General features: G+C 41.2%; 1 protein-coding gene across 1 annotated transcript in view; it reads right to left on the reverse strand.

Annotated features, from left to right (window-relative positions):
- Positions 1–27,391, reverse strand: part of COL4A5 (collagen type IV alpha 5 chain) — a 118,724-nt gene that overhangs the window by 45,585 nt on the left and 45,748 nt on the right. Inside the window, exons 3-26 of the mRNA XM_087940929.1 lie at positions 25,819–25,908; positions 24,667–24,711; positions 24,107–24,151; positions 23,937–23,999; positions 21,460–21,513; positions 20,108–20,134; positions 18,300–18,380; positions 17,070–17,132; positions 15,465–15,500; positions 14,957–14,998; positions 14,751–14,843; positions 14,226–14,279; positions 14,067–14,123; positions 11,302–11,346; positions 11,160–11,213; positions 11,014–11,055; positions 9,454–9,586; positions 9,189–9,362; positions 7,416–7,499; positions 5,033–5,125; positions 3,720–3,790; positions 3,433–3,624; positions 1,512–1,680; positions 882–974 (exon numbers count right to left, since the gene is read on the reverse strand). Of these exons, the coding sequence (XP_087797055.1) occupies positions 882–974; positions 1,512–1,680; positions 3,433–3,624; positions 3,720–3,790; positions 5,033–5,125; positions 7,416–7,499; positions 9,189–9,362; positions 9,454–9,586; positions 11,014–11,055; positions 11,160–11,213; positions 11,302–11,346; positions 14,067–14,123; positions 14,226–14,279; positions 14,751–14,843; positions 14,957–14,998; positions 15,465–15,500; positions 17,070–17,132; positions 18,300–18,380; positions 20,108–20,134; positions 21,460–21,513; positions 23,937–23,999; positions 24,107–24,151; positions 24,667–24,711; positions 25,819–25,908 (1,900 nt within the window). The remainder of the gene's footprint in view (positions 1–881; positions 975–1,511; positions 1,681–3,432; positions 3,625–3,719; positions 3,791–5,032; positions 5,126–7,415; positions 7,500–9,188; positions 9,363–9,453; positions 9,587–11,013; positions 11,056–11,159; positions 11,214–11,301; positions 11,347–14,066; positions 14,124–14,225; positions 14,280–14,750; positions 14,844–14,956; positions 14,999–15,464; positions 15,501–17,069; positions 17,133–18,299; positions 18,381–20,107; positions 20,135–21,459; positions 21,514–23,936; positions 24,000–24,106; positions 24,152–24,666; positions 24,712–25,818; positions 25,909–27,391) is intronic.

Raw genomic sequence — 27,391 nt, forward strand, 5'->3', positions numbered from 1 at the left:
ACTTGTTATGAAGTTCTCTTTCTGTTCTCTATTGACCTTTGTCTTGGGGCTCCTTTCTCTGCATGGGCCTTCTCTGTCTCCTACAATGAAGCAAGTAGAAACTTCTACCTTGCGGCATCTTGGCTACTCTTTGACTTATCCTTAGCCTGTCTCCCATAACACATGCCTGACCAATTTGATCTGATGGTGAATTCTGGGTTCCTTTGATCAAACAATGTCATTTCTCGGGATCTTGGAAGTGTACCTTCTTTTGGAGATGACCAGGTGTGTAATCAGACTCAAATCCCTTCATGCCAAGAGATTTAAGTCCAGCTTGAATTCCGTTGACTCCTATTGACCGCTAATTTGCTTTGACCATTAATAGTTCCGATTCTTGTAAGAGCGCATTAGCATGCAATAGACCTGTTTGAACCACCTTGGCTCCTGGTTTCTTGTACCTGACACCTTCTTGGTATCGGTGCTTATCCACTAGAATGAGGTCCCTTCCAGATTCAGATGACCCGCATTTTGCTGTATTTTTAGAAGAGCCAAGAAGACTTTGTTTTTCACCCAGGCCTTTGATGAGGGAGAAGGAGGTCCCTCACTTCATGGTGCTTGCCAATTTTTATCTTTTACTGTAAATTCTTTGTTGGATTGTTGTGAGCAGCCAAGCATTCTTCAAGTTTAATAAATAACAGGTGGATAAAAAGGCCAAACCTAGTTTAAAAATCTGGCTAACTATACAACCAACCAGGGTAACAATTCACCAAACATCCTGGTCTTCCATAATTATATTAAAATGGGGTTAGAAGAAGTGGGTTGTAAGACCTAAACCTAAAATCCTTTCCTCCAGAAATGAAACAGACTTTGTTATGTTGTCAGGAAATATGGCAGCTTTTTACCTGGAAAACCATCTTCCCCATTTCTGCCTGGGGGTCCTGGAAGCCCTGGAGGTCCTTTTTCGGGAACAGATTGGGCAGGTTCGCCTTTGGGCCCTGGAAGTACCAGAAAAACAGAAAGAGGAAAGCTGGTTATATTTCATAACAAAACCCAAACAGAATGGGACCATCCGTCCATATTTTGTATTCTAGATTGGTCTTCCGATGGTTTTTGTTGGTAGGATGGATTTGCACTTTCTCTAGTAATGTAACCTATAGGAGAAGACGAGGCTGACTTGGAAGGTGGGGTTAAATGTATAATCCGTTTAGAAGCAGTACGCTGTCACAAAAAATTTAAGTCCAGCCTCCCATGAATTCTAGTGCCAATTTAGCTTTGACCGTGACTAGATTTTTGTACAGAGGTAGCAATAATAAACTCTTCTGTGCTTTCACATATACCCCTTGGCAAAGTGCAAAGCCATCATATTCCACATCTATATATTTTTTCTGAGTTAAACACTGTTGACCCTCTGGTTAGATGGATCACAGGACTTCAAACTCCTCTCTTCTAAAGAAATAAATGTCACAGGCAAATGATCTTTCATCAATCTGAGCAGGCAGTTTGTAACAGGCATCTAGGAGGAAGATACCTACCTGGAGCACCTGGTGAACCTGGGCGGCCAGGGACGCCCTGAAGCCCCTTTTCTCCTGGAGGTCCTTGTGGTCCAAATCCAGGAGGCCCTGGAGGCCCTCGCTCTCCAACAGATCCAGGAAGACCTGGCGCTCCAGTAAGCCCTCGGTCTCCTTTGAAAGCAATGCTACCCTAGGGCAACAAAAAAGGACTGTCTGGATTAAGCCATCATAAAACCCATAGGTTGGTTTCACCATGATCTGGTTGCTTCTAGGTTCACACACTTTACAGACACCAAAGCAACCCACCAACCCACCAAATGATTATGCCATTTACTAGGCAAGGAATGAACCAGGTGATCAAAGGGAAAATGAGTCTCAGTGTGATGACCCGGGGCACGACACAAAAATAACAAAGTCACAAAAGTAGAATAAATTCCCTTTAATGCCTCCAACTTGGCCCCAATGTCTAATTATCCTCAGCTGGATAACAAGCTCTTCCAAAAACAGACTACGAAGGGCAGAAATGCTCTCCAAACCCAAAGTAAAGATAATTAGAAATAAAAAAACCAAGGTAAGCCACACTGAAGTCATCAACACAGCAGGCCAGAATGATAAATTGCAGACTTTCAAAGGATAACGCAGTACCCACAGTTGGGAGGATGCCAAAACCCAGATAAGGCTCGACCAAGATAATGCACGCTTTGCTTCCAGTAAGGAGCCGTGTGCAAACGCCCCACTTATATCCTGTTCTCCTAGCTGCAACCAATGAAAGGGATCAGGGCCTTCTTCTCTCTCGCAAGGCACATTGCTCCCTTCTCAATTCTTCTCTGCGTGCCCTAGGATGACGAGGGGATGGGCCTGGGTCTTCCTCTGAATGCCCAGCCGGACTGAGCCCTCCCCCCGTTTCCTCCACAGCCACTGGAGCCACACTCCCACTCCCTGTCAGCTGCTCAATCTCCCGGCTCAGAATCACACTCCAACAAGGGCAGGACACTCGGAGTCATTGACATCCAAATGTCTTGCCCTTGAATCATTGTTGTGATGATGATTGGATTTATTTACTGCCTCCCTCACCATGGGGCTATTGTAGATGGCTCACAATCATACAAAATGATGTAATAAAAAGGAAGTTTAAACAAAATGAAATTAAAATAGAACAATAAAATTGACAAGGAAAAAGAAAACAGAGAAAATACATCAATATGATAGTAAAGTCACAGCAAAACTCGTAAAGAGCCATGTGGCACAGTGGTTAGAATGCAGTATTGCAGGCTAATTCTTGCTGTTTGATCCTGAAGAGCTCAAGGTTGACTCAGCTCTTCCATCCTTCTGAGGTGGGTAAAATGAGGACCCAGATTGTTGGGGGCAAAATGCTGACTCTGTAAACTGCTGAGAGAGGGCTGGAAAGCACTGTGAAGCGGTATATAAGTCTAAGTGCTATTGCTAAAACAGGTGGGTGTGTGGGGAGCAGAGAGTAGGGGGGAGGTGGAGTCTGCTATCAATCCAGCAGCCACCTCCAGAGTCAAAATTCTCCGTTGGGTCCCAAGGCCAATTTGCAGAGCCTCTTACAGAAAGATGGGAGGTTGGCAAATCTTACCCTGGAGGGCAGGATGCTCCAAAGAGCGAAGAAAAGATGTCAAAGCACATATTCTGGATTTGAAATAGGTTGCTTTGACAATTCAGCAAAAGTTTCAAGCTTGAAATGGTCTCCTTCTCCTTCTTGAAACACTTACTCCGTTAGAGCGGTCTCAGGGGCAAATTGCTCCCAAAACGGGCACTCTGGGATGTGTCTGCATATAATTTGGCACCCAGTTTCAGTTCAGTTCCTAAATAAATTTCCTCCATCAGCAACTAGTTATTCCCGGGCTATTAGACTTGGAAATTCCTGATTGAGGCTTATCATCATAGGATTCCAAAAATTATGCCCTCTTCAGTGACTTACTGGCTCGCCCTTGGGTCCAGGACGACCCGGGAGTCCATCTTTGCCAGGAGAAGCATCTAAACCGGGCAGCCCTGGAGGACCCGGGAAACCTGGATTACCCTTTTCACCTTTCATCCGAGGGAAACCAATCACTTCACCTGGATCACCTTTAGTGCCAGGACGTCCAGGAGGACCTGGAAGTCCAGGAGGACCCTGGGGACAAAACAAGAATGATTTTAGTCCTTAGGATTGCAGGCCTTTGGCCCCTGGCTCTCCCTCCTTCTGCCAAGAACAGTCAAGGTGCTTACTTGAGGCCCAATAGCTCCAAATACACCAGAAATGCCTTTGTCACCTTTCGGCCCAGGAAGACCTGGAGCCCCTGGGATCCAAACAGAAAGAAGAGATTAATGGCACAGGAAACAAAATATTATCCCCATATCACAAAGGATTTTAGGGGGTTATTTTTTTCCTGGAAAATGTTTCGTTTCTCATTCCAGCAGCTTCTTCTGAAGAACTGAAGCCGCTTCTTGGATGAGAAGTGAAACATTTTCAAGGAAAAAAAAAACCACAAGCAAGTTCAGTTGCCTTTTGGAAAAACGCCTTTGGGACAATCCTGCCCTGCATGATTGAGAATCTTCACAGACATTATGCCCATGACTGAGTCCATGTTAGCTTGCAGGGCAAGAAGGGGCAACCTAGGTCCACAGCTGGCCACCCCTGGGTTTTCCAAAAGCATTGCCCACATCCAACAGCACACTACTCTACCAAATTGCTTGCAAGGTATTTACTGACCACAATGTTTTTCAAACTTGTTGACTTTGATATTGAACTTAACTCCCAGAATACCCCAACAAGCATTCTGGGAGATGATATCCTCACATCTTGGACAATTAAAAAAAAACATTCTGTTAATGGAAACCAACAAGTGTATGCCAAATATTTTGATCCTATCATGAGCTACTATTATGGCATTCATTTCTCCTTCAATTTACATTTCAATTTAATGCAAACAGAGGAAGCTGAGTTTGTGGGCAAATCCGTGGGGAAAATGTGATTTATTCTCCCACAATGTTTTACTATCCAGAACAACAAATTGATTGTCCAAGCTTTTTCCCTCATGAACCTCTTTCTCCAGATATGGAACCAACTTCAAACCTCCGAAATAGCATAGCCACCCCTGACAATTTTAGGAATTGAAAGTCTGCACATCTGGAAAGAAGCCACATTTGGGAAAGGCTAGACTAATGTTTGTTTTTCCTCATATTTTTACCCTCTCTCCATTCACACGTTTCATGGAGTGGTGGTAATTTCTGCAGTATGTGAACAAGACGGCTCATGATGATGTTGTGTCCAATTTAGGGCATATCAAAATTTTTCAACTTTCAATTTCCAAACATTAGGAGTGCTCAAAAGTTGTGACATGCCTTGGGGATTTCAAAGACATTTTGATTACTTTCATATAAACATAGATGTGCTTGGTAAGTAACTACATAAATACCATATATTTTGTTTGCTTGTTTCATTTCCTATCCAACAATGCAATGCTTCAGAGTTGTTGGTTAGCCAAGTCTTAATGGGCACAAAAAAGAAGCAGAAAGAGAGACAAGCTACAAATGTATACCTGGATCGCCAGGGAGCCCAGGAAAGCCTTTTTCCCCTGGGGGGCCTGGGATGCCGCTTCCTATGCAGTTAAAACAGGTGTCTCCCTTGTCACCTTGAAAGGAATAGCCAGACACACAGCGCAATGAGTTGAAAGCAAGAAATGCAGTGATACAAACATCCCAGTGAAAATAATTCAGACAGCATTTTCCTGCAAAAAATGGATTCTCTTGATTAGAAGCCTGGCCAACCAATCTTCTGTGTAATCCTTGGTGCTCTCTGAGCTTGGTGGATGGCTGGCAGACATTTCATTGCTGAACTAGGTAACCTTTTATTGTATGAACAGAGGCGCAAAATCAAGATCACATGAAGAACTAAGTCAGGGACGGGCTTCGAAAATTTCAGCAATGTGTTCTCTGCCCAGTTTCTGGCTGGGCGTGGCCATGATGGGCGTGGCCTAGTTGGTCTCCTGCACCACGCCGGGGAGGGCAGTGTTTTCGTTTTCTCCAGGTTCCAGAGGCTTTCCTTGAGCCTCCGGGAGGGTGAAAACGGCCTCCCCCAGGCTCCTGAGGTCCTCTGGGGTTTCCTTCTGGAAAGCCCATTTTCCCCTCTCCCTGAGCCTCTGAGCACTGCACTTACCTTGCATCCAATATGGGCTGCGTGGAGACTCCTGGGAGGGGTGAGGTTAGGATGGGGTAGACGGAGCCAGCCAGGGGTGGGATTTGGAGGTTAGCCAAACCCGGGTGATCCCGTAGCAGCCCACCCCCCTGGTACTAGCGCCACTTTATAAAGCCTTAGTAAGACCACACCTGGAATACTGCAACCAATTCTGGTCACCATGCTACAAAAAGATGTTTTTTTTTTAATTTTTAATTTTATTTTATGCAAACAATCCAATTTTCGTTTAAGTGTGTCGTCTGGGTTCAAATATCTTGTGCAATAACCATAAGAATCAAATATGTTAAGAAGGGCATTGTTATAATAATTAGATATATTATGTACAGTAGTATGAAGTAATAATCGAGTACTGATATTATAGTAATGAATATATATTAATTGTAATGGTTATTGCACAAGATATTGGACAAAAAAGCTCTACAGGGAATCATTAAAACTGCCCAGAATATCATTGGGCTCCAGCTACCAGCCCTGGACGACATCTTCACATCTCACTGTTTGAGAAAGTTGCACAACATTCTCAGAGACTCTTCCCATCCTGCTTACAATCTTTGTGGAACTGCTGCCTTCTGGCAGAAGATACAGAACAATTAAAACTCGGGCCACACGTTTTCTGAATAGTTTTTATCCCAGGGCTATAATTGCACTTCATAATGAACTTAAGGACCACCATCAGTGAGCGGTTGGACAGTATTACTTGGTCTGTTGTGTGGATGCTTTTAGGGGGTGAGGAATTTTGGTGGGTGCAAGGGTGTTTGGGGATTGTCATGTGTGTGCGTATGTTGGGTCTGGTCTCTGGATGTTATATGAATTTCATTCTATGTATACTATGTACATACGTACAATGACAATAAAGAATTCAAATTCAAATTTGTACCCATACAAAAAAGATGTTGAGACTTTGGAAAAAGTTCAGAGAAGAGCAACTAAGATGATCAAAGGCCTGGAGACTAAACCATATGTAGAACGCTTGCACATTTTGTGTCTGGCTAGTCAGGGGTGTCAAACTGGCAGCCAAAGGCCGGAGGCATCACACATAAGCCACACCTACCGCAGCTGGACTAGAAGACCTCCAAGGTCCCTTCCAGCTCATTCTATTTTATTCTGTTATCAGTCTAAGTCAGTGTGGGGTTTGTTCCCTGTTTACATACAATAGCTTGCCCTGCTCTTGTTGGTTGGGGTGTTTTTTTATTTTTTATTTAATAAGAGCTACCTAGAACCACATCCTATATTCCTATAATGCCTTCATTGTATCTAGATATTTATTAATTTACAGTTCTTTTATAAATAGTCTTTTGTAAATAATCAGAGACTATGTCTATGACCTCAAGGAAATACTTGCTTTGTTTTTGTTAGACAACAAAACTCATCCTCCCCAATTTTGTGGCAAACCATGGTTGAAACCAGACAGGAGACTCAAAGGAAGCTTGTGAACGTAACAGGTTGAAGAATGGTTTAATAGCAGCTCCAACAGTAGCAGCAATAAAACAATTCAAATTCCTCAGTCTAATCAAGAAATGAACAATGCTTTAGATCAGGGGTCTCCAACCTTGGCAACTTTAACGCATGTGGACTTCAACTCCCAGAATTGCCAAAGTTGGAGTCCCCTGTTCTAGTCCAATCCACTGCCTCAGAGAGGAGATATTATACCATCCTGGACAAATCAAATCTCCATTCTTTTCTTTCCTGCTTACATGAGGCTGGAGAGCCCTACTTTAGATTTATACCTTTCTGGCCTCTTTCCCCTGGAAATCCTTGTTCTCCAGCAATTCCTTGAGGGCCAGGAGGTCCTCGCTCACAAAGCCGATCAACTGAGAAGAAAGAAAAAGAAATGAGAATCAAGACACGAGTCCATTTTACAGGAAATAAATGCTGGAAAAGCCCAGGGAAGCTTCTCACTCTTAAGAAAGACCTTCAAAACTTGCACTCTTGGTATCCATTCTGAATAACAGGACAAAGAAAAGGGACTTTATTTGTTAGTTGTTTCTTAAATTTGTATACTGCCCAACTCCATGCAACTCTCAAGTAAAAAAAAAACATTTAAGAATACAGTAAAAGTAAAAAAAAAGAATAAAAAGAGTGTGTTGGAGCTTTCCTGGTGGGTTTGAACCACAACTCTCAGAATCCTTGGATGCACAGTCAACGTGGAGAAGAAACAATGGATGGAAACTAATCAAGGACAGAACCAAACTAGAACTAAGGAGAAATTTCCTGACAGTTAGAACAAATAATCAGTGGAATGACTTGTCTCCAGAAATAGTGAATGCTGCAACAGTGGAAGTTTTTAAGAAGAGATTGGACAACCATTTGTCTGAAATTGTGTAGGATCTCCTGCTTGAGAGGGCTAGACTAAAAGACCTCCAAGGTCCCTTCCAACTCTATTCTATTGTTCTGTTCTAGTCTAATCTAGGCTACATTATTTACCTCACTGAGCAGTTACAGACACTCCTCCATTTACAACTATTTATTTAGTGACCAAAGTTACAATGACATTGAAAAAAAAATGACTTATGACTGTTTTTCACACTTATGATGATTGCAGCATCCCCACAGTCACATGATCCGAATTCATGGCATGTATTTGTATCAGCTGCATTGTCCTTGGGGGTCACGTGATCAACCACTTGCAAACATCCCAGATGGCTTCCGACAACAGAGTCAATAGGGGAAGTCAGACTGTTTCAGTGACTGCATTATTCACTTAACAACTTCAGCGATTCGCTTAACATATGTGGCAAAAAGGTCATACAGTGTGGTAAAACTTACTAAACAACTGCCTTGTTTAGGAACGGAAATTTCAACATTTGCTTCATTTTCTTGGCAGCCCTACCTGGTAGCCTTTTTTTTTTTTGTTCAAGGAGGAGAAGGAATACCTATTTCATCCTCTCCAGCCTGTATCTTTCAGATGTTCCCCTCTCACACATATTGTCAGTCGTGCCTCATTCAAAAGAAAGAATTCCTTCGACTCCATTAAAATAGAGAAAAAAGGACTTTTACTGAGTTTGAAGTGACAACGTCAAAAGAAAAGCAAGATCTGAGGCAAATAGGAGCGGAAATTACATATTGAAAGTTATCCCAAGTCCTCTCCCCAAGAAGTCCAGACTGGTCATCCAATCTGAGGTGTATATAATGTCATGTGGGGTACATCTTCGGGTGGTTTCTCACTCATCCAATTTGCCAAGATGGTTGACATTGGCCTAGTAGAGATAAGTCTATGCGGTTGTGCAGAAAGCAGGAAAACATCCCCTCCTTTTTAGTTCACACAGAAACGTCTTCGCACTCCAGCAATCTTCCCCCCACAAAAGACCAAATTATCCCTCCCCCCTCCATTTCTATGGCAGCTGACAAGAATCAAGCAGCAAAAGATGTCAAGAAAACTTCTTGGGAGGCTGACACATATTGATCAACGCAGTCCTAATGCCTGCAGAGTAGCCAGTTGTGGAAACTGACAGAGATGGATGACCGGCAGTTGATGGGCGATGATCAGAAATATTACTTACCAGGTGGGATGGTTGATCCTGGTGGTCCTGGGGGACCTGGTTGTCCTGGGAGTCCTGGTTGTCCATCAATCCCTGGCTGCCCTGGTATAGCAATCCCAGGAAGGCCCTGATCCCCTTTCTGTCCTCTTTCTCCAGGTAATCCAGGTGGACCTGGAGGACCTACGCTTGGAAGTCCTACAGTGAAAAAAAAGGATGTTAGAGAGATTAGTTTAGAAGGGAGAGATATATCAGAAGCTCTGCAATAGGAAAATATGCACTATCTTACCTGGGGTGCCTGGTAAGCCAGGGGGGCCCACAGGGCCAGGATAACCACGATCTCCTTTGTCTCCGGGATATCCTGCTAATCCTTTGCTACCCTTTGGTCCCACTGTTATACCGGTGCCCGGCCTCGGAATCACCTGAGGTAGCCCAAGGAGCAAGGAAGAATGTTACTTAAATATAGGGCATGAAAGAAATAGGATTCTTTCAGACTCCACTGGAATCTTTCCCCCGAGAGTTTCAAATAATTCCATGGTTTCAACTCCAAAAACATCACCATGAGTGAACCATTCCTGAAACCAAGGTGATTTGTCCTCAGCACTTCAGCCAACTTATGGGAAATAGTAATCAATACTCGTGGATATTTTTCTTAATATTCTACCAATGCTAGCATGCAGGAATTTATTGGGCTGTAAGAGAAACTGTGTTTTCATTGCCCCGAGGAGAGGGTTTTCTAGTTGGTTAGCCCTCAAATTTAAAAACAAATTTAAAAATATTAAAAGCAAAAGTCTAAAAAGGTTTTCAAAGCTCAAATAAAAGCAGGACATTTATCTCCCTGGTGTTAGGTTTTGCTCAACCAACTTCTGAAATCAAAATCATCTCAGAATTTTCTTTAACAAGATTTATTAAAAGCAAATCAAATAAATTACAAGGATCATAGCAACTGGTTTGCTTTATCATCAGAACCCATTTGATCTCTCCGCCTGTTAAGATGAAGACTTAGTGAAGCAAATAAATATTGTAATATCCTAACAACTAGCAGAATAAATCACAGAATGTCATGTTTGTTTTTCTATTACTTTTTAATGCAACTATTACCCGGGTGATAAATCTAAAACTGTGGGGTTCTTGGAGCTCACTGAGCTTGGTGGTTTTCTTGCAGACGTTTCATGACCAAACGAGATAATGCCATCATTGCTAGAAGGGGCGGGGTTTGCTCTCTATTTATCCTCTAATGGCTTGCCACACAAGGAATTTGTCTTGGTGCAAATGCTCTCAGTGTACATAAAAGAAAAGCTACATTTGTCAAGAGTCAAGAATCATAAGGGACAATACTTAATGATAGTCATAGGGTACAATAAGCAATCAAATCGTACTACGAAACAGTCCATATAAATCGTAAGGATACAAGCGACAAAGTTACAGTCATATAGTCAAAAGTGGGAGGGGATGGGTGATAAGGAGTGATGAGAAGGTTAATTGTAATAGTAGTGCAGACTTTGTAAATAGTTGGACAGTGATGAGGGAATTATTTGTTTAGCAGAGTGATGGCATTTTGGAAAAAACTGTCCTTGTGTCTAGTTGTTCTGGTTTGCAGTGCCCTATAGCGTCGTTTTGAGGGTAGAAGTTGAAGCAGTTTATATCTGGGATGTGAGGGGTATACCCCTCTCAATTAGGACAAACATGGTGCATTGCCATTTTTAAAAAAATGTATTTTATATTATAAGATTTAATAATGCAAAAGAAAAAGTTCTAAAAGATGTTCACTGAAGAAATACCTTTGCAATGGGAAGAATCTTCCTGAAATGCAATTTAAAGAAGGAGGAAGAAGGGGATCAAGACTTACTTGCCCAGGTGGGCCAGGTAAACCGGTTTCTCCTTTTTGACCCTGCCAACAAAATAAACATCTCAAAATCCGTATTCCTGAGAGAAATGATCCCAGCACAATTCCACCCAATTCTTAGGAAGATTCTGAACCGCACCACTACTTACCTTGTCTCCATCTCTTCCCGGGATGCCAGGCATGCCAGGTTCACCAGGAAAACCCTGGCAAGAGCAAAACAAAACTTCTCAATCCTACAAATATTTGGACATCTGGACATTTCCAAATGAAGGAAAGATAGAAAAGACTTACAGACAAACCTGGCAATCCAGTGTCCCCATCTTTTCCTGGCTTCCCCTGTGAAAGAAAAACACAGAGAAAAGTGCTAAATAATAATGAAGCTGGAAGATGCACCTGGCACTGCAGCTGGCAGTCAAAGGTTGAAAACTGGAGGTTTAGGTAAATACCACGAGGCAGTGAGTCCACATTAGTTAGCAGGAACCATTAAAGTAAGTTTCAAGGCTGAAAACAGGATGGGAAGTGCCAGCCTGAAGCTATTCTCTCCCATGGCATGCGGTAGAATGGATTTCATTTCTCCAAAAAAGATAGAAAACACTGTTTTTTTCCCCTCTACTCTATTTCTACTCTAAAACTGGATAGTAAATCAGAGCCCTCCAATGTCAGAACATTCTAGCCCCTTCTTTTTATTCACCATTTTTTTTTTCACTTTACGATCCTGCAATCCCTTTTATTCGTGGTAGAGTCGAGGTGACTGAATGGAGCTGAGCGTTTACCGGCCGGATGCCCTTCCTGACGCCTATGCAGAGTTTGCAGCAGATATTTTCATTGTGCACCCTGATAAAGAAACATCTGCTGCCGCCTAGAATTGAACTCCCAACCTTCCAAGTGGGAGGTGAGCATCTTCACCACCGTGCCACCACTTGGTCGCTTCTTATTCCCAGACAGTTCTGTTACATTTAAAAATCATTTTGAAATGGTGACAAAATCTGCCAGCGGTGGATTTCTTTCTTCTTCCTTCCTGATAGGAAAATGGAGGTTCACTGGTATCACAGCCAGCATGATTCAAATAAAATGGGGAGAGAAATTCAGTGAATAAAACCAGGATGGTTGTCAATGGATGGATTTTTCATTTCAGTGTGTGTAGGGAGAAACACCCATTTATAAGATTCAGGAATGGCTGAATAAGCCTTTACTTATTAGTTTCTATTCTGGTAATCTGTCTACTAGAAATAAAAGTAGAATCTAGAAGTACGTAGATCAACTTGAAATGTTCCTGTATTTAAGACTACGCCAGAAAATCCAGAACAAATGTGACATCTGAAGTGTAGAACATAAGGAAGGTGACCTTGATGGAGATATGCAAAATCGGTTCCTAGAGAGACGGGGTGAAAAATATATAAGTCTACAGCAAATAGATAATGTTCATAAAGAATCATTTCTCTAATTCATTAAAGGAGGAGGAAGATGATAAAGGAGAAGGAGAAATAGGAGGACTTGCAAGATTCTGTTATTATAGAACTGTGGAGTTGATTTCTTGATCTGGTCTAACTAGTGGGGCTGACATCAATGTTGTAGGTTTGATTTGGCTGTTCTTCTCTAGGGCTCCTTCTAAGCCACTCCACTTTCTGCTTGTTGTAGACTTCAATTGCAATCTTGTATATCTCCATCAAGGTCATCTTCCTTACTCGCTACATAAAGCTCATGAACATGTAACTTGGAACAGCCTTTGTCAATCTTACAATCGCATCAGGACAACCTTAGGTTTCAAGCCCTAGATAAGAGGGCACCAGGCTTCTAGAGGCCAATTTAAGCATGAACAAGGACACAGCATAAGCACAGGTATTGTATCCTAAAAAACAGAAGCCATAAAAGTGTAACTAGGATATGCGAAAACTGGTGTGAAGCCATGGCACAAGGCTGATATTCCCTATGTCAATTCCTTGCTCCAAATATTTATGGGTATCTTCTCCATAAATGTTTGCCACAGAGACTATGTGTCCATTCTAGTTTAGAGATCCTGCTTTTCAATAAATGGTTAAGGGGAGCTCTGATTCCAACTTAACTTGACTCTCAGAATTACTGCAGCCTCAGAAGAAAGCTAGGAGGTCTTTCTTTTTAATGCGTGCCTCTTCAAATAATCATTTCTGATTTCAAAGTCATGTATAGTATCAAGTGAAAAGCAGGAATGGACTCCGAGCTTTGGGGAAAACAAAGTTATTGATTATTCAAGAAACTCTAAACAACATCTCAAAGAAATCTGCATCAGTTGCAGTGGCTCACGAAAAATATCTCTTCCTTCCGTAATGTGATGATGACCAGATTAGAAGTCTCTCTTTAGCTCTTTGCTCAATACTTTTGCTTTTCCATTAGATACAGGCAGCAACCATTTCAGGCACTTAAGTGGATGACATTTAAAAAATATGGAAATCTCAGGTAGTCCTCCATATAGCACTAAGCAATAGCACTTAGATTTATATACAGAGTGTTCACAGAGTGTTTTACATAGCACCTTAGAATCTCCTCTAAGCAGTTTGCCACGGTTGGAGAGCCCTGTTCTAGTCCAATCCACTGCCCAAGGCAGGAGATATTATACCACCCTGGGCAAATTGAATCTCCATTCTTTTCTTTCCTGCTTACATAACTGCCAGTTGTGGACTTCAGGGCCAAGGTAAATACCCACAGGTATTTACTCATTTGTCCAAATTTCTGAGCAACCAGAGGTTGGAAAGCAAAAATGACATCTTCATTTGTATGCTTTGCTTCCAATTTCTGTTCCAAATATGAAATCAAGGAGGAAAAAAAAACATCTGAATTCCTTAATCCAGATTAAAAGTTAAATGTTGATGTCTACTTGTTATAACTACATTAATAGTGGTTGTAGACATGCATTTTTTTTCAATGGCCTCTTTCATCCAGGAGGGCCTCATCCACACCAACTCTAGCAGGTCATATGAGAAAGGAAAAAGATCTTACCCAATATCTGGTGGCCCAACCTGAACTCCCAAAGCTATACATGGTTTGGAAAGGTAAATACCGGGTTCCAAGAAGTTACTTACTCTTTTGCCTGGTTCTCCTTGCTCACCTTTTTCACCTTTTCCACCGCCAGGAGGCCCCTGGAAATCAGAAAAGCACCCCATTATTAGTTAACAGGGGGAGACCCAACCTTTGGAGAATCCTGCTGCCCCTTCACAACTGAAGCAAAGGAAAATACTTACAGGAGGCCCGGGGAACCCCGGGGATCCTGGGGGGCCCGGGTCACCTGGAGCACCCTGCCAAGAACAAAGGGAAATTATTACAAATCCATCCTGGGCGTCACAACTGACCAATATTTTTGTTTCGCTCACAGCTTGACAGTAACAGGGGGTGGGAGTGGGATGGAATGCAAGAGTGGAGGAATGGTATTCGAGCAACCATCAGTTTCCGTGAGACTCAAGGACACACCATGCAGATGTCGCAGGGTGGCTGGTTGTTCCCCATAGCAAAATGAACAGAAGTGATTGGGGGATGTAATAGACTGTGGGTGGCCTGTAGGGAAAGGCGGGGGAAATGAACTTTGCTTGCTTTTGCATGGGAAACCCAGAGCTGGGTTTTGCTTCTTCCGTGCCAATGTGGTTTTTTTTTTTCCAGTAAAGTTTTTATACTCTAGGTTTGAGCAATAAATCTTCTGAATTGCAATTTAGCTTATGGTCTTGATCCTTTGTGGCTGACTGATACCACTAGAACCATCTCCTCTCACTCACCTGATCTCCTTTTTGAAATTCTACATCATTGATTCTCGTCTGTTCGCCGATCTGTCCTGGTGGCCCTGGAGGTCCTTGAAGTCCCTGTTCACCCTAACTCCCCCCAAAAGACAGCAAGGCAGATTAGTTGTATTGGTCATTCCCCCAGAAAGAGTCAGCAATCCTGGAAACCAGTTCAAAGGGCCAGTTCCATATTCCACACTCACTTTTTCTCCTTTGGGTCCTTGGAAATTCAAGCCCATATTGCCCTGAAAAAGAAAGGAAAACAATGACTACCATGAAGGTGAAATGAAATAATAACGGGAATGATGAATCTTGGCTAGAATGTTCCTTATTGATTTCTGTTTGCAGTGATTTTAATAGTGATTAGACAACCTACAACAGGTTGAATCATCCTCTGACAATATTTACTTGCCTAAAGAGATAAACAGAATGAATGGACAAAAAAGCAGCGGGACAACTTTTGACTTGCTACTGGCTTCCCCATTGACTTTGCTTGTGGGAAGCTGTCAGATAACTGGTGTGAAAATCCTTGAAATTTCAATTACAGAGGAGTAACAGATATCTATGCATTTTTTAAGTTAGCAGATCTGAGGTATCCTGATTCAAAAATTCTTGCCCTAGGAAGCATTTCAGTTAATTGAAAGTTACAAACAGGCAGTTGAAAAAGCAACAACAATTAATCAGGTACAAAAAGTTTATCATATGCCATACCTTAGAACCCGGCAGTCCTGGGGGACCAGGAGGACCCTATTAATGTAAAGAAACTCATTAATTTCCAGAATTATTTCTGTACACATGATAAATCAATCTACGGTTGATAGGCTCGCACAGTACAATTACGGCTGAGACATAAGTAAAAATTGGCCCCGATCCAATCATTCAGTCAGTTTGGAACTCTGGGCCAGTTTATTTAGGAAAATTAAGTGAATCTGATACTCTAAACTGAACCAAATTGATTTGATCAGGTTGAGCTGATTTTTTTTAAAAAAAACAAGATTTTAACACATGCCCCCAAAGTCCTTTAAAATCATTAGATCAATTTGGAAGAATTGAAGAAGCTACTTGGATAAGCAGCGAAATGTTTCAGCCCAAAAGAAAAGAATTGCAGTTGCCACGACTCAACTTTCAAATAATACTATTTGGATAATTTGAGAGTCTTCATCAACATCAAATCTGGAAGCTTCGATTTAATCTGAACTGTTAATTCGAATCAGACAGCCAACTTGGTTTGGAGATTTGATTGAATCATTTTCAAAGTGAATCTCTTTACACAATCCAAAGAAGGATACTTGTGAAAACATAAGAAATATATATAAATACAATCGAGCGAGTCCAGAAGTATTTTACCAGAAGAGTACTACATTCCTCTGTTCACAACAGAATACCCCTCACCAGACTTGAGATTCTAGGCTTAGACAACCTTGAACTACGTTGACTAAGATTGGACTTAAGAATAGTACATAAAATCATATGTTACAATGTCTTACCAGTTAATGAATATTTCAGCTTTAACAGCAGCACAAGAGCACATAACAGATATAAACTTAATGCAAACCACTCCAAACTTGATTGCAGGAAGTACGATTTCAGCAACAGAGTGGTCAATGCCTGGAACTCACTACCTGTTTCTGTTGTCACCTGCTCAAACGCGCACTCCTTTACCCTCAAAATAACCTCCGTTGACCTCACCCCATTCCTAAGAGGTCTGTTGGGGGCATGCATAAGCGTACAATCCTGCCCACCTCCCCTGTCCTATTGTCCCCAATTATTAGTTCCTATTTCTTGTATTTAAACTCACGTTTATTCTTGTTTTTGTTTATTTTTGTTTATTATAAGCTTTTAACAAATAAATAGATAAAAATAAATAAATAACAATAAACAAATAAGTAAAATAGGGATGCTTTCCTAAGGGCATCCAGATGTTACTGGAGCTCCAAATATTAGGCCTTCCCTTAGGTCCTCTCCAAAAAGACAGCCCAATTGCCAAGCACCCCAAATGCAGTCATATGACCAAGGCAGGGGACAGTTCAAATCAGGGTCATAAATACCCTCGCTGGTAGGCACATCAGAACTTTGAATGGTAACTAAGTGACCAGTCATAAGTTAAGAACTCCCTCTATAACTAAACTCCTCTGGGGATGGGCAACAGAAGAGAAAAAGACATAGCCTTTACATGGTCGTTTTCTTAATCCTTTTAACCCAATCTTCAGAAAACTCTTCCCCCTCAACCCCCCTCTAATCCATCCATTCGTAATTTCATCTGGTGCCAATTTTATTCCTTCCACGAATTAAATAGAGATAATCAGAAAACTGTACCGTCAAACCTGGGGGTCCGGGAGGACCAACTGGTCCTTCTACACCAGGGAGACCTGCAGAACCCTAGAAGAATAGAAAAAAATTGTTGGATAAGTTTTGCCTTTCGAAGGCACATACTATCATATAATCCGTGAATGTCAGGAAAAATAAGAGTATCCCCTGTAGAGGACTGGACAGCCAATCAAAAGATATTGTTTGTCACCCGCCATGTCCCATTACATCTGCAGACATTTCATTATTTGACTAGGCACTGATGTGGTTACATAGCTGGGTAATGAAACCTCTACAAGAAAACAACCAACTTCCCCCAGGGCTCTACTGACACTCTTGTAGGATAATCCCAGGCAGGAGGTGAACTACTTGGGATATTGTTTTATATTCATAGATACCAACAACAACAAGAAAGAATCATACGTTGCTTGCCCAATTTCAGTGATGCATTGAGTTTTGCAACTTTAATTCGGTGCTTCAATAAAAAAAATACCAAAATGCCACAATGTAAGCATAATGGCTGTGAACGCTGAACTACGCAGAAACATCAAGCTATCCAGAATTTTGTTTAGAATCAAGCAAGTCAGTCCTATTGATGAAGACAACTGACATGTCTCCAGCATCTGAGAATGTCTTGTTATCAACCCCTGTATAATCTTGGAAGCTACAAAAATAGAGACGGGAAATTACCACTAAAACCACTATTACTTTATGCTGTATGTCAACAGTTTCCACTTTAGACCAGAGCTTAAAGAGATCTTTGGACATCTTTTTTTTATTGAAGGTCATCGATCTTCTATTTGCCTTTATTTTTATCAGTTTTTTTAAAATCTTTCTCGTGGAGGAAGTGCAGAGCATGGGATTATGTTCCAAAAAGGCACATGCTAGTTGATTGGGAAAAAAAACCTTTCTAACCATAACAGTGGCACTTTTGAACTAGGGAGGTGAGGCTGTCCCCTCTGCTAAATATCCCAAAGATGCTTTTCAAAAGGCAATTGGACTTGGTTTTTCTTCAGTCCACAGCAGGAGTCTCCTTGTAGCCCTTTCAAACTATTTTATATCAGCAGCCATGACCGCACCAAAAAACATTTGATCTGAGAATGTTTCTGAGTTTTTGACTTCCTACTCAAGCAGCACTACCTGTTAATGTTTCCCTATCATTAAAATATTTTGCATACCACCAAGTTTCCTTAAAAGAAACATTTCACTGAACCACATCAGATGCTTTAGACAACTTACTGGAATTCCGGGTGGACCTGGAAATCCTGGGTCACCTTTCTGTCCAGGGAGGGGAGAGGTGATAATATCTCCACGTTCACCCTAAAATGTAAAGATGGGATATGGATTAAGAAAGTGATACTCATGATGAGCTTCAACAAGAAGACACACCAAAGTGCTCGCTGAATTGTTCAAAATAAACCTTCCAACAACTTCTTCATGCAATCATTTTCTTGCAGAAATACATTCATAATAGTCAGTGTTCCAATTATTTGAGGGGCTGCCACAAAGAAGAGGGAGTCAACCTATTTTCCGAAGCACCAGAAGGCAAAACAAAAAAAACAATGGACGGAAACTAATCCAGGAGAGAAGCAAACTAGAATCAAGGAGAAATTTCCTGACCGCAAGGACAATCAACCAGTGGAATAGTTTGCCTTCGGAAGTTGTAGGTTCTCCAACACTGGGGGCTTTTAAGATGGGACTGGACAACCATTTTGTCGAAAACAGTATAGGATCTGCTTGAGCAGGAGGTTGTACTAGAAGACCTCCAAAGTTTCCTCCAACTCTATTATTCTGTTATTTATATTTATTCTTGCAACTAAACATCCGGTAGACATTATTTTGCTGCATAAAGTACTGATTTATGTTCATGTTAAATGTATGGCCCCAAGAAAAGGTAGAGGGATTGGGGACAGAGGAGGAAATCGGGGTCATTGTGCTTTTTCTTTGAAAAAAAAAAGACTTCATTCAGCTTGAAAATATTACCAGAATGCAATTATGTTTAATGAAATATACTTTCAGAAGTACGGATTTTTTTTTTTTAAATCCAACTAACAGCCATACAAGCATTTAATTGACTGAGTTGGTCTTTTGTCTCTTGTTCAGGAAACCTCTCCGATTCAGTGCAGACACCACATCAAAGCTAGATCAGAGCATGGCAGGATGCCTGAACTGAAGAATGGAAAAGAATAAAAACACCTTAAAGTTGGGTTTACAAACCATCACTTATTTTAGCTAAGGTTCAATGTAATGTCTGAACAGGCAAATTAAGGCATTAAGCAATCACATAGACTATACTTTTAAACTGGGGCGATAGTAAGGAGTTGGAAACCCAACAAAGGAATAGAAAATGAATGAATGTACATGTTCAGAAAATTAATGAAGGTACTGCAAGATGCAAACTTGCTAGCTACACACCACTTGTTAATGATCAACCATTATCATTCTGCTTGGACTTGGAGAACTGAACCTGGTGTCCAGTGATGTTTGGTGAAAAACTGTTAAATGCATTGTCAGTTTTCTTAGCTACAAGAGGGCCAAAGAGCATGTGGGAATGTCATTGAGTGTATCATTCTTTCTTCAGCAATTTGTAGCTTCTGTGGCTTCTCACATTTTGGTGAAATCCCAGGAACATATTCTTGTTTTATTTTATTTAGAATGTGGGCACCAAGAGGCCTGAAAAGCACTGGAAACATTTGCAACAGAAAGGGAAAAAATCCAAATTGTAAGATCCTTCACTTCTTATAATAAAAAAGCAGAAATATAAAATCCTGCAAGGAAAAATGGGGTGAGGATGGAAAATTCTAGAATATCTTAGCTTGTGTTACAGCACAATATTGGGGAAACTTGAGAAACCCATAATGCATCTCTTCTAGCATCTGTGCCAAAGCTGGCTTGTCAATTCTTTTATTTTAGAAGTGTATCTACATCTAATAGCATCTCTTAGGAAAGAAACCCAGAAAAAAATCAATGACAGCTACCCAGGTACTAATAATTAGAGGAAGCAACATGCTCAGTGTGTGTTTCTACACTGGGGAAAGCAAACTTACTTTCATTCCTGGAAAACCAGGTGGGCCCTGTTGAAAAAGGAGAGATAAAGAATTAAAAATAAGCCGTGGATTCTGTAAACTGGATTCTGGTTTGGACTGAGAGATCTGACCTTCAGTCTCCCTCATCCTCCATGTTTGATTAAAAGAAAAGGATAGAAAATTATACTGGTTCATCCTATCTTTTCTAAATTCAGTGAAAAGAATGAAGTGACTAAAGGAATGGAGCAAAAATATAGGCAATTAAAGCTCAGAATTCTCAAACTCAGCAACTTTAAGCAATGGAACTTTTTGATTTTTCTTTAAGGTGTTTCACTTCTCATCCAAGAAGCTTCTTCATTTCTCATTAACTTAGAACTAAAGAAGCCTCTTGGATGAGAAGTGAAAAGTCTTTTTAAAAAATCAGAAAATCCAGTTGCCTTTAAAATGAAAACACCTTTAGGACAATCATGACCTGGATGAATGAGAATCTCCATACACACACACTTTAAGATATGTGGACTTCAACTCCCAGAATCCCCCAATCAGCATTTGGGAGCTGAAGTGCACTCATTCACAAGTAGATGAAATTGAGAAACCTTGATTTAGATGGACATTGAGGAAGATGCTATTTTTTATATATATATTTATAACTTCAAATTTGGGGTCTTAGTCTTCAGCTATACCAAATTTCTTGTATCTTTCAAACATCTGCAGAAACACCAATAATTAATAGAAAACTTTCCCCAAAGAGATCACTCTAGCATCTAGAACTAAGGAGAAATTTCCGGATAGTTACAACAATTAACCGATGGAATGACTTGCTTCCAAGAAGTTGTTGATGCTCCAACACTGGAGGTTTTTAAGAAGAGACTGGACAGTCCTTTGTCTGAAATGATATTGATTTCCTGTTTGAGTAGGAGGTTGGAATAGAAGACCTCCAAGGTCCCTTCCAACTCTATTCTGATTGATTGATTGATTGATTGAATGAATGTTAGGTGTCATATATATTTTAATTTGTTTATGAAATTTATTTGCTGCCCATCTTGCCACAAGGTAACCATGATATATCAAAAGGTCTGTCTGTCTGTCTTGCTATCTATCTTCTTAACTTCCCGTCTCCTTCATAAAGCATATCATAGCTGTCTAGAGTTGCCCCAAAGAGCAAGATGGGTTGTATATAAATTAAATAAATAAAAAAATAAATAAATGTAAACCATTCTTGGAAGCTCCATTAAAAAAGCAATGGAGACGTCATCTACAAGTTTGAACTTGAAGAACATCGCATAAAATACAATAAGTCAGGCTGAGGCTTCAAAAACTATTCAGAACCAAGTATACAGTATGAGTGACAAGAAGATATTTCTTTTACTTACGGGAGGTCCAGCCAAACCTGGGAAACCCGCACTGCCTGGAAAACCACGTTCTCCCTAGAGAAGACAGAAGGAAAACTTTCATTGAAGGCCTTCAGCGGCCCAATTTGGACATCTGCGAAATAGGGAAAGAACGTCACAATTTAAAAGCAAAATGATTGCCTATGTTCATATGGATGGATGGATGGATGGGTGGATGGATAGAAGACCATGCTCTATATTTATTCTTTTTTGATCATCATCTTATCTAAGTTACATGTGGTAGAGGTTGGCAGCTGTGCTTACAAAATGCATCTCATGAACATGCCAATAGATCCCCATAGATTGGAACAGAGAGAGGTAGTTTTTCGCTCAATGCTGAATTCTGGAGTTGGCAACCTGCAATCATATGAGATTTCCCCCAATTTTATCTTCCCTTTTCCCCTCCCCCCTCTCCTTTTTTTCTCGTAGCTCCTGCTGTTCCTAAAACCACTTGATGAAGAAACTGGGTTGGTATGCTCAGAAATGGGATCATTTATTCCAAGTTTATTTTGGAGATAAACTACTATACTTCACAAATAGCTGCCACATCCCAAAGTAACTGACTTAGGGGTTTTAATGCTATGGTTATTTCCTTTTTTATTAGCTCTTTTTCCAAAGCCACAGATGCTATCCTGATAATTCCCAACATTCTATTTGTTCACCAATTAACGGGCAAACTCTTCAAAGATTTTTCCATCCTGAGAAATCAGGAGTTTAATTAGCACCATTTCCAACTAACAAATGTTATTAAAAGACAAGATCTCATGAACTGCAGCTTAGTTCTTTGGAAGAGTAGTGGTTAGCCGCTAAATTTAAATCCTACATCAGCTGAGTAAATCTGTGCATTTAATGAATTGAGTTGAGCTCACAAAAGCTTTAATAAAATTTGTGAATCAGAAAAGATGTTACTAGACTCCCAGTTTTTGCCACGATAGATTAACATGGTCCACTTCCTATAATTCCTTGAGTGATACAAGCTCAAATGCTTCCTCCCCATGGAACAAGATTAATCACTGTGGTTGGTTGTGGGGGACTATTTAGAAACACAGTTTATTATTGATTTTGAAAGCATGGCAGACACAAAAGCAAAGTAGCACAAGGCATTAATTATGGGATCCTAAGAAAAAAGGCAGCTGTTTTAAAGAGCTAAAACAGAGGCTATAGAGATGTCCTGCATTCCAGAGGCCTTTTTCAAAAAAGGAATTGAAGCATTGGCTATCCGTACCATACCGCAAAGCACTTGAGATAAATGGCAATTTTTGCTATTCAGTGTTCAACTTTCTCATATACCCATGCATTACTTTCACTTTCCAGCTGCATTTGGACAGCAAAATCAAGGACAGAGAACATTCCTTCAGTCGCTGCTCCTATGATTAGCCTCATCAGAAGATTTGAGCTCAAATGTCAAGCTGACATCTACTCCACTTATTTATTCAGTGCCGTTAGATCACCTCGGCAGTTGCTAAATGAAAAGGAGAGTCAAGATATAACCTTGGAATTTAACTCCAAGGAAACCTAGCCAGAATTGTCAATTTTCTCCCACCTCCCCCGGTTGTTTTTCCAAAAGGGAGTTGAAAAGTAGCCATAATTGCAAACCAATCTCTTCATTTATATACTTATTCCGTTGCTAGTTTGGAAATTATCACAATCATCAGGTACTTAGCCACTAAATTTTAACAGTGCATCTTTGGAGATTGAAAGACCCCCAAAAGAGACATTGGTTGACCACATTTGACCTGTGGACTGAAAGTTGCCAATCACTCTATTAACAGCCTGTTCCAGACAGAATTTCTTGTCTCCTCCAAAGTCTTCGCTTTGCAAACAAAGAGTCGAGAGTTGGAACCACTGCAGTCGTGCAGTCTCTGTAATTAGCAGAATATTTCAGACACTGGTTGGTCACTCTGCCTGTTCCACATGTATTAAAGGAACACTGCCCTCGATGTGGTCAGATCAGCCCCATTAATTGGACAGCTGCATCTGGGAAGTTTTCTTGAGAGCAAGATAGGTTGGCCACTCCCTTCTTCTCAACCTAAAACTGGAATTTCATGGTGGTCTCCCAACCCTACTTAAATCCAACCCTGCTTAAACTTTTCTAACTCAGCCTGCTGGTGTATCCTATCCTGGTCATGTAAATTAAGACTTTCTGGCTGAAAATGTCCTCACGGCATCATTTTACAAATCAGCCAGTCCTAGCAGCCAAACATTTAGGGCAAGTATTGTTAGCACATGTGCAAAATTCCAAATTTGCACATTAACCCTCTTCTACTATGACCATAGAGCAGGGGTGTCAAACTCATGTTGTCATGGCAGCATCATGTGACGAATATTGGGACTTCCCCCCCCCTTGCTAAACTGGTTGTGGGCGTGGCCAGCATGTGATGAGTTTGACAGGCCTGCTGTAGAGTAATTGTCCCACACTAGTTAGGAAAATTGCATGCTTCCAAAGGAGCCAATCCCACCTTAGTTCCATTGCATCCTGGGATACCTTGGAGTCCAGGAGGTCCATCCTGACCTGGGAGTCCCTGCGTACAGAAAGAAGAACATCTGATGTTGATTGTATTAGGATGGTTGGCTGGTTGTTTTTAAAGACAGCCATTTAGCCACCATGACTATAATACAATTTACTTACAGGAAGCCCTGGTGTTCCTGGAAAACCTGGTAAGCCTGGAGGACCCTAAGATGAAAAACAATAATCACAGATCGAGTTAGACATTATCCCATATTTAGAGGAAAACAGCATTTTATTTTAAAGAAAGGCTCCAGAGCAGAGATTCTTTTGCTAGTCTGAGAGCGAGATGAGAATATTTCAGGGTTCAGGGTTGAACTGTGGGGTCCTTAGTGTTCTCTGAGCTTGGTGGTTTACTTGAGGATGTTTCCTTACCCAACTAGGGAACATCATCAGGGCTAGAAAGCAGCGGGGTTTCTGAAGAAGGAGGAATGGGACGAGGACTGTGGGGTTCTTGGTGCTCTCTAAATTTGCAGTCATTTTTCTGCAGACATTTCAATACCCAACTAGGGAACATCATCAGTGCAGGGTGGGGTTTGCTTATAAGTCTTTACTATGTATGTATGTGCAATATGTATATGTGCATGCATGTAATATGTTTGTATGTTGCTATCAAAACAACCCTTGGCGACTCGTATCTACTTTATGCTGTATGCCAGAATTTTTTTTAAAAAATCACTTACTCGGATGCCTTTGGGTCCTGTAGGCCCTGCAAATCCACCATCACCCTGCAAGAAGGAGAAGACGAAGTGTGACCAATGGCAGAAACAGATCCCTTGCCAGAAAAGCAGACATCCATGCGATATCTTCAACAAAGAAGGGCTTGCTCTGCCCACGCCTCACCTGAACATGAGAACATGTGTTCTGCTGTGTCAGGTCTCTGGCCCATTGAGTCCAGCAGTTTGTTCTCACAATGTCAACCCAACTCCCCAAGGAAGCCAATTAGTCTCCTGGATATGGGTGGGTGTCCCTTCGGGTTAGGTTTTGACTCCTAGCAACTGAATGGACACATCCCTGCAAGTTTCTTAACACGGTTTCAGGTATACTGTAGCTTGACCTTGCCGAGGGTTGAGGGATGAAAGAAGGGCACTGGCTCAAGGTCACCACGTTGGCTTCATGCCTAAGGGTGAGATAAGAACTCACATCTCCCTGTTTCTAGACTGGCACCTTAACCACCACATCAAGCGGACTCTCATTGTGTTCAAGACAAACTTGATTCCTGGTTATTGCCTGCATGAGTTTCTGCAGATTTCTCGGCAAGACTTTTCACAAGTGATTGGCCACTGATTCCTTCCTGGGCTGAAACAGGGGGAGTGAACCAAGGTCACCTAGCTAGTTTTCAGTCTAAGATGGGACTAGAATTCATGACCTCCCGGATTTTAGTCCAGCACCTTCCCCAGTAGACTGACTTTTGCTCTGAAAGAGAATGACCAGCTCATGGCCACCCAGTTGGCTTTGGGCCTAAAGTGAGAAGAACATGTACTCTCCCAGTTTCTAGCCTGGTGTCTTAATCATCAGATCAGATTGTCTACGAGTCGTTCTTGATTCCTACTGACTATGTGAACAAATCCCTGAAATTTTCTTGGCCAGGTTTTTCAGAAGTGTTTTGCCCTTGTCTCCTTTCTAGGGCTGAGAGAGAATGACCGGCTCACGGCCACCCAGTTGGCTTTGGGCCTAAAGTGAGGCTCAGTCTCCCAATTTCTCACCTGCGGTCTTAACCACTACACCAAAATGGCTTCTCTAATCACTTAACAGAAAGCAAAATAAACAGGTCACCCAAGATGGCACCGCCCTGGTGACTGTAGCATCTAAAATGTTTCCTTCCATTCCCTCACCTTCTCACCGCGAGATCCAGCTGGTCCTTCTGGGCCAGGGAAGCCAGGTAAACCGGGCTGGCCGGGCAGTCCTGGGAAACCTCGATCGCCCTGCGGTCAAGAAAAGAGCCAGAATGAATGCGCTTGCTCTCTGCACAGCATGGAATGGTAGGTGATATTTTTTACAGTTCTTTTTTTTATTAGCTTATAATATAAAATACAAAAACACAAAAGCAAAGAGTGTGAAACAAAAGGGAGGGAAAGGGGAAGAGAAAAGTGTAGAAAAGGGTGGCAGACTCCCTTTGGTGCAGTACACTAGGATAGTAACATCAAACCTCAACTTTTTACATTGACATACTTTTATAAACTAGCCATTTCTATAACAATAAATCTATCTAATCAATAAAACCCAAAATCAAAGTTTCATTTTTTTCCATCCAAAGCACAAAGTCCACAAGTGGTTTCCAAGTAGAAACAAAAGTACGTTGTTTTTTTCTTTGATCAAAATGATCAATTTTGCCATCTCTGCTAACTCCATCAATTTTTGCAGCCATCTGTCCATGGTGGGAACTGAAATTCCATTTCGGTTTCATTTTTGTGCATAAAGTAGTTTTGCTACAGTCAACATATATAACGTCAAAGCTCCATTTTCCCCCCAAATCTTTTTCCATTAAGCCCAATAGAAAAGTTTCTGGTTTTATCTTTATTATATTTATATTCATCCCACTATTCTACTTTAATACAAAAAATTCTTAAATTTGCTGCATTAGAGTAGAATAGTGGGATGAATTGAAACAGTATCATGGATTAATCTATCTGAAGTACCACCACCTCTGTTAAAGAAGCAAGAATTACAGTGATTGAAAATATGCGTTTGTCGATGAACACAATACAGAAGCCTGATGATGGCAGATAAAATTCTGCCGAAACATTGCTACAACTTTAAAAGCACAACTATAATGATGTGGGAAAATACCCGAACAAAGCTGAATAGCATACATATAAATACCCGCAAAAACTTAAGAAAACAAATATATATATATATATATATATATATATATATATATATATATATATATATATATATATATATATATATATGGATCTTTGGTTATTCGGTTTTCTCCCGCGTAAAATTGGAAGTATCTAGGTGACGTTTTGCTGAAGTCTCATTCATCATCTTCAGGCTTGTGTCTTCTGAGGCTTTGTGCTTCTCGGAGTAATGTGAGCTTGCAGCTGCTTCTTCCTTTTAACTGCTAGTGGGGGCGTGACTTGATTGGGTGGGGGCTTGGCTATGTTCTGATTGGGTGGGGGGTGTTCTGATTGGTTGCGGGTTTGGCTGTGTTCTGATTGGCTGGGGGTGTGCTCTGTTCAGGTGGGGGCTTGGTTGTGCTCGGGTTAGTCTTAGTTGCTGGGGGATTTGAGCTGGTGAGCTGTGATCCTGCTGTTTGGCTTTGCATTCGTGGTCATGCCACATCTTCATGGTGGGCGTCAGTTCGCTTCATGTATAGGTCGGAGGGGTTTGAAGCGGGTAGTGATGCAGATGCGGTACGGCTTCTGGTCCGTGGTCGTGTCTCATCTTCTGTGTGGGTGT

The sequence above is a fragment of the Pseudonaja textilis genome, chromosome 12 (genome assembly GCF_049901715.1).
Source record: "Pseudonaja textilis isolate UNSWEBS1 chromosome 12, rPseTex1.2, whole genome shotgun sequence".
Taxonomy (NCBI): Eukaryota; Metazoa; Chordata; class Lepidosauria; order Squamata; family Elapidae; genus Pseudonaja; species Pseudonaja textilis.